Source organism: Sphaeramia orbicularis, chromosome 1, assembly GCF_902148855.1.
Source record: "Sphaeramia orbicularis chromosome 1, fSphaOr1.1, whole genome shotgun sequence".
In the NCBI taxonomy this organism is placed as follows: Eukaryota; Metazoa; Chordata; class Actinopteri; order Kurtiformes; family Apogonidae; genus Sphaeramia; species Sphaeramia orbicularis.
The window spans coordinates 13,004,948-13,012,567 of record NC_043957.1 but is presented as its reverse complement, the minus strand read 5'-3'; the positions used below and the strand labels follow the sequence as shown (position 1 = coordinate 13,012,567).

The 7,620-nt window shown below is 38.1% G+C and overlaps 1 protein-coding gene across 1 annotated transcript in view; it reads right to left on the bottom strand.

The window, feature by feature from the left end:
* Positions 1-4,966: 4,966 nt before the first annotated feature.
* The window catches only part of LOC115427271 (uncharacterized), a 54,272-nt gene continuing 51,618 nt past the window's right edge, over positions 4,967-7,620 (bottom strand). The window contains exon 7 of the mRNA XM_030145809.1: positions 4,967-7,585. Coding sequence (XP_030001669.1) covers positions 6,905-7,585 — 681 coding nt within the window. The 3' untranslated portion in view covers positions 4,967-6,904. The remainder of the gene's footprint in view (positions 7,586-7,620) is intronic.

Below are 7,620 nucleotides of genomic sequence, written 5' to 3'. Positions count from 1 at the left end.
TATTTAGTGCATTTGTTTCTTTTTTTCTTGAAAATGAGGAATATTGAAGTGTTTATATAAAAAAAAAAACTAAACTACTATGTGGAAGACTTATAACTGATGTATGTAAATGTGATAAGTTTAGAAGGAACCTGGTGCTTTAGAAGATGTTTGGTCTAAAGTTTGGTGTAGATTCCGCTAATATTTTGTGGAATGATGGGATATCTTAGAACTGTTTGTTATTATAATTGTTGTTATTATTATTTTATTTTGCGATTTGGAATACAGTGTTACTGTTGGTAAATGAGAAAGAGTCAAAAATTTAAATAGGAAATCAATTTTATCTTGAAAATTAATATCTTTGGAAAAAAAATGCAGTTTTTCCTGAAAATGACCAATATTCAAATGTTCATATCTCACCAACGAATGAAGATAGAAGAAAATCATTTCTTGTGTTTAAAAGTTGAAGTTCTGTTCTTTCTTTTGATGTATTCAGTGTTCACATACGCCTAACACAACATTTTCAGTCAGCCTCCAAAGATTAGTGAAAATGACCAAAAAGGCTGACGCTGGCTACCAACTCACTGGAAAATGCTCTGGCAGGGAAAGAGTTAAGTTGAAGTATGTATTCTTTGCACAGACAGTGTTTACATTTAAAAGCCTTGTTGCATTTGAGAATGCATCCAATGGGGCATCACAATAAAATTAGGCATGATGTGTTAATTCCATGACAGGAGATATGTGATGTTACCTAAAATTAGTTTTATATCCCACATATATTGGCAGCGATATCGGAATAGGAAATTAAGCGTTGGACAATATCGGCATATCGGTTTTTGGCTAAAAAGCCAATATCGGACATCCCTAATATATATATATATATATATATATATATATATATATATATATACATACACAGGGTGGGGAAGCAAAATTTACAATATTTTGAGGCAGGGATTGAAAGACAGTGTATGACCAAATAGTTTATTGAAAGTCATGAGAATTTTTTTGCCACAAGAAAATTTACATCATAGAAAATGTTTTTATTCTATGTGTCCTACTTCTTTCTCAATAACTGCCTTCACACACTTCCTGAAACTTGCGCAAGTGATCCTCAAATATTCGGGTGACAACTTCTCCCATTCTTCTTTAATAGTATCTTCCAGTCTTTCTCGTAATAGTTTTGCTCATAATCATTCTCTTCTTTACATTATAAACAGTCTTTATGGACACTCCAACTATTTTTGAAATCTCCTTTGGTGTGACGAGTGCATTCAGCAAATCACACACTCTTTGACGTTTGCTTTCCTGATTACTCATATGGGCAAAAGTTTCTGAAAAGGTATGGATAATAGTGTTAGGTATGATTATGACATCAATATATGTTTGGTTTCAAAACAATTGACATAGTGCCTGCTGAGAAAAAACAACTAAATGTTCATTGTAAATTTTGCTTCCCCACCCTGTATATATATATAATGTATATCCTATCCGTTACACTTTATATAGAGGGCAATTTTAGGTAAAATCAGGTAATACTTAATGTATTCAAGGTATTTGTTAAAAACTACAGCACGAACCACTCAGACTCTCTGTTATGATTATTTAATAAGTACAATACTTTCACATATTTCTCTAAACATATCAGAAAAACATGCAGCAAACAAACAGCAATGCCAATGTATGCAAGTTAATAAATGTTGAAAACAAAATAAAACTAATAGCCTAACCAACTAATCAAACAAAACATATGTATTAACTCTTTCAATGCCATGGGCCAATTAAATCGGCTTACGAATACAACCTTTAAAGTGCCACGGGCCGATCAGATCGGCTTTGGAGAACACGCCATATTTGTGTACAAACAAACCATCCACCCCCATTTCTTTCTCACATTTCGATGACGTTCTTTCAAATCTTCTTGCAAATTACGATCAATAATGAATCGGCAGCGTCCGGTGCGTTTTGAATCTAAGTAGCAATTGGTCGGATGTTACCGAGCAGTTTTTGACCAAGGAAGAGCTCGCGTTTCGTTTTCTGCTTGGGAAATTTTATGAATGAATTTATGAATGAAATCATATGCAAATTAGATGGCCATTTTGTAGTAATATCGTAAACACAGCGATCTGTCAAAACAGTCCCATCTGCTAGAAAATGAGTTCTGATGACGATTCAGACTTCGATTATAAAAACGACGTGAAATACTGAAAAACGGCCAAATTCTGTGGCACTTTTAAGGCTGATTAGCCCCTTAACTGTCTGGCACCGAAAGAGTTAATGGCTGCCACTACATGCACATGCATATAATCACTGACAATATCTGTAGGCTTAGGTACATTTTCATACCGACCGCTATAATCTTCTAGCAGAAATTTAAATTGAGTGATAAAACAGACCTGAACAGTTAACAAAACTATTAGTAATTAATAGGTGGGTTCAAAACATAAAAAAATAGTCTCGTGCCAATTCTTTGTTTTACATTTCTTATGTAGAAGAAAGATGAATGCAAAACAAGCGGAGGTATTAATCCATTCCAGAACTGACACACATATCATTATGAACCTATAACTATATTATTCATAAGAAACAACCTCTGCATGTTAGACCTGCTCTTCAGTCTCTTCTTGAAGAGAATGCAGTAATAATATGCGGTGTATTTAAAAGGAAATAGGTTTCCAATATCACAAAAGATACAAGTATAATTTATCATCCCATTTTCAAACAGAAAAATGGATGTGATACAATTATACATATAAAAGAGAATTTAAAAAAAAAATTTGGTATCATGGAAGTACCAGTGGCATTTAAATGAGTTCAAAACTGTAGCTTTATATTCAACAAGGTCAGGCCTTCCACTATTTTCGCTTTTCCATGTGTATGCCAGACTGTCTGCCTGGTTGTATTATAAGTGTATCAAAATGTGTTATGTACGCTTTCATTGACATATTTTTCATATTTCTTCGTTGCCCGAATTTTCCCAAAGATTTGCCCAAATCTGGGTGGGGGGGGCAACTGGGGGGACAAAGGTTGTGACTGGGGGGGGCATTTGCCCCCCCTTGGTGCCACCACTGTCTATTGAGGAAGCCAGGTGCGTGTGCTTATCCAGGATGAGTTACACCTGGCTTGATGAATCCATGTCCGTTCATCCTGGCTTGGGCTTTGTGAAACCGATTAAGCCTGGACACCCTCGTTTTGGATTCGTTGAATGCGGCTTACTCGGTTATCCTGGATGACGGAATCCTAGTTTCATTAAACAGGCCCCTGGTTCAACGGCTGTTAAACAATTTATTTACTATTTGTGGATAGAGGGGCTGCGGGCTGGTTCAATTTGACTGATGGGCCAGTTCTGGGCCGCCTATTGATTCGCCCTGATCTAGATGATTATTGATATAAATGTTAGCCACGGGATGAGCGGGTGCTGATTGTTGGGACGTGGTGACAGGTGGGAGCTGCTGATGTTTGTTAGCCTGCTAGCTCTTAAGCTGTGCAGCTAATGTTCGCAGCACTGTGCTAGCGGCTGCAGACGGAGCCCCAGACCGCCTGTCTCTGCACCCACAACTGGTGTGTCAATGTGACTCGTACACCTGGATGGCCAGGTGGTTCCTGTCTACGTTCCCCCACCACACCTCCTCCGTGAAGTGAAAACAAATGTCCAAAACTTCAATGTCCGGCTAAAGTGCCCCACTCCACTCTCCTGTTGTAGCGTCTTTGATCACCATTTTTTGCCTTCTTGTCGCAGGCTTCATTAAAAACAAAAGCATATTATGGTCAATGGGGGAGGGTTAAGCATGGGCTTTGAAACTGTAGGTGGAGCTCCACAGAGGAAAATGCTACAAAACCAGTGAGGAACCAAAACAGTAAAATCTTACAGAGTTCACAGTTTGACTGAGTTCAAACCCTTTTACATCTGCTCCTGCAAATCAGAAAAGCAGTTTGTGATAGTAAAGACAAGGCACCTACTCAGCAATTTGCATTATAGGTTGCACATCTTGGATTTGTTTGGATCCAGAACCAGGAAAACATTTAATGGTTACGTTAACACTTACCATTCTGGCAGCATGGTGTTTCCCAGAATCACCACCGCCCTCTGGTGGTGGTCTGCAGGAAGGAACAGCTTCAGCAGGGTCTGTCCTCAGTACACTGAGCTCTATGACGGGCTGAGAGGTGGGTCACATCTCTGTGCAGTGACTGGCAGTCTGTCCATGGTGAGAGCAGGTCTGAAGCCCTTTTACCCATCAGTGGAATCATAGGATCACAGTTTTTGTTTTTTAAGAAATGAAGAATTTTGGTGAACATGTGGCTGTTTCTTCCTCATTTTACCAGTGGCAGCTGTAGATGAGGAAGACCAGGGACACACACATTTTACTGGCCCCTCCCTGTCAGGAAATGTTCATATTCACAGAGAAATAAGTTAAATGCAGCTAAAATCAACCTCAGTACATGTTGACTTGAATTACAGTATTAAACTTTTTTTTTTTATCTCATTTTCGCTAAAATTGTCTGCTATACATTTTTTGCTAGTTTAAGATTTTTGAGCAGTTCTTCTGAAGAAGAATTCTGAAGAACTGTGGACACTGCTTATTACTTTCATCTGGTGAGGGTATTGCAGTTGGATCTGTCCATCTATGGAACTCAAGTGAATTAATTTGTCACCATGCCCTCGAAAGTGGTCAGGCTCAGGAGTAAATATTTGACTCTTCACATTGGGAGACAGGGTACTTCTGGACATTTCTGTCTTTTTCTGCAGAAGTGACATAATTTTTATTTTGATTTCTAAATCCACCATATTTGTTGAATATTATACTGTCTGATAATAGTACAGGCAGTGTAAACACTGAAATCACACTCACTACATTTTATAATTAATACAGTTTGTTTTAGCCATTGTGAGGTGACATGATACAGTGTTATGTAATATACAGATGAAGACATTAGACAGTCCTGAAGAAATGGTGACGTAAAATTATACATAGAAATACCAGTGAAATGACTTTGAACATGTTTTTATTTACAACATTTACAGTGTATATTGACAGTTTGAACTGTGTAAGAAAGAAAAATGAGCAAATGGTAAATGGTATTGGCTTGATGGATTTATTGAGTTTACTGTACAAAGAGTGAGAGGTTTAGGGGAGTTAAGGAGGTGATGCTGAGGGGCTGAGGGCTTAAGATAAGTGTATGGGGATAGGGATTTGGAGTAAAGATTAAGGGGTGGAGGTAGGGGTCGGGTAGGTGGAGGGGTTAAGGATGTGTAATGATGATGGAGTTTGTGTTAGTTAATTGGTCTGCATTCTACATTTTCACTCCTTGTTCTGCATCTTCTTTGTCTACATTTGTTTCTTTGCTGTTTTCTCCTTTCCTTTCTTTACTCTTTGTTCATTCCACAATCAAAACCAGACATGCAAAGATAATTTGAGTGTGAGATCTAGAAACTTCATGCTCCAAATCTTTTAGTCTGGAAACCATCTGTTCACACAAATTAGACACATGACACCCACAATGAAGAATCTTGTGGCTCTAAACTATTTAAAAAGCTTTTGAGAAATATTTATATATACATTTTGGTGTACAATTTTTATCTTTCAAGTGGTAAAGGCCCGACTATGGGGAGTATTTACAATGACAACTGCGATGACAGTTTTTGTATGTCATTGGATTTCTTTTCCCCTGCACACAAACATACTTTAACACATACAAAGAATACTTTAACTAGTTTACAAATACATACGTGTCACAGCAGATCTTTAAACGTGATATTGTCATTGTACTATTTACAGAGGCGATTACATTTTCTGTAAACCTTATCTGCATTGATCTGATTTTTAAAATAAGGAATGTTTCAAGCTAGTTCATTCCAGGTTTCAGAGTAGATTAACAGTCCAGGCACTATTTTTCACTACATTTTTCGTGCAATATGAAGTTGTGATCTCTCCAGGTTCTTTCCCGTTGATCACTACATTTGTGATGTAGATTCCTTAAATTTATGTCATTCAGTTTTTGGACTTTTCTTCTCTCTTTATGGATTAGAAATGTTAATGCAAAGCCACCATGAAAGTTTTACAAGATACGATCATGAAGAACATTTTCCATGTTTTTAACACACCCTTGTTATATAAACAATATATGCTGTATTTGTTATAAGTATGCATTGAGGAAAAAATGATCTATATGATCTACTTTATGAGCTCATCCAAACTCTTTGGAATTGGGGTTGTACTTTTTTTAGGTGAGCTTTCATCAGCTTCAAATTCAAAACAATGTCATCTTAATAGTGCAGTTTGAGTGTTCTTCACAACTAATTCACGACACTGGCATCTCGTCGACACTAGCAATTATTGTTATCACTGCCATCTTGGGCTGGAGAAGTGAGTTGACAGTGATGTTAACTGGGTACTTTGTTGTATATCATCCACAATGCACTGCAAATTTTACTTTTCGTGCAAGGAAACACATTCAAGGTTGAAGAGGCAGTAATGTGTGTAAAACTGGCTATCTAAAGTACCAACAAAGAAGGGGAAAATGAATTCATTGTGGCCTAGAGAAGAATATTTTTATTTATTCAGTATAGGAAAATTTAATTTGTCAGTACATAAAAACATTACAGTCCTTGGTCTATATAGCCATTTTATCTCAAGTTACAACATTTGCTGTGAGTTTGATAACAGTCATGTTGCCAGCGTTGGCTCAGAAGTAAATTGGGTAGAGCTCCTTATAATGACAAATGTTAGTTCACTTGGCTCGACTTGTATAAATCAAAACCCCATTCACTGGGCCAGTGAAACCAGAAATCTAAATGGACTCCTAATGTAGGGTGTCTGTGTACTTGGATATTTTGACTTTGTGCTCTTCCTCATCATGTTGATTTAGGTTTGTTTACAGTTTAAAAGAGGTTTAGATTTAAATTTAGGTATGGGTCAAAGAATGTCTATGGTAATGGAAACTTCTCAATCCTTTTATCATCAAACCTTACTACTGTTTGTCCACTCTCTATGCTGGTCATGTGGTTGTGGTGCAAAAACAGAATTGCATCTAAATTTTCTGGTGGAATGTTGGCCCTTTTCCTGTACAAGGCTCCTGTTCCCTCCAGCAAAAAGTCATGGACAGCATTACCTGCCACTGCTGGGGCAGCTAGGTAGGCTCGCGCCACTGTGGCTAACAGTGGGAACTGTGATGCTTTGGTCATCCACCACTGCAGGGGCTCCACTCCAAGTGAAGCCCCCTTCTCAGCCCTGAAAAAAGACATTTCCATGTCCACAGACTCCTCTACAGAGCTTTGTTTGCTCTTGGGGGCAGAGCAGAAAAGGTCTCCCAACAGGAACTCCATACCAGAGAGTCCACCCTGAGAGCCTGGCTCTGCTGTTTCACTGTCATCAGCATCACCAGCATCACTTTCTTCATCTTCGGACGCATCAACCTCTCTGAAGTTGATTTGTTGGGAATCTCTGAGCCTTTTGCTCCGTCGTAAAAACTCACTCTCTGACTCAGGTGACCCAGGTGAGAGGCTTCTCTTGATCGGATAAGACTTCTTGTTGTGGCTCCTCCTTCTATCCTCCTTCACGATCCTGACTGCCTCTTTTTTCAGCCAATCAAAAGTGGTTGCCTGTTCCTTAAATATAACCAGTGGAAAAAGATCCGGATTAG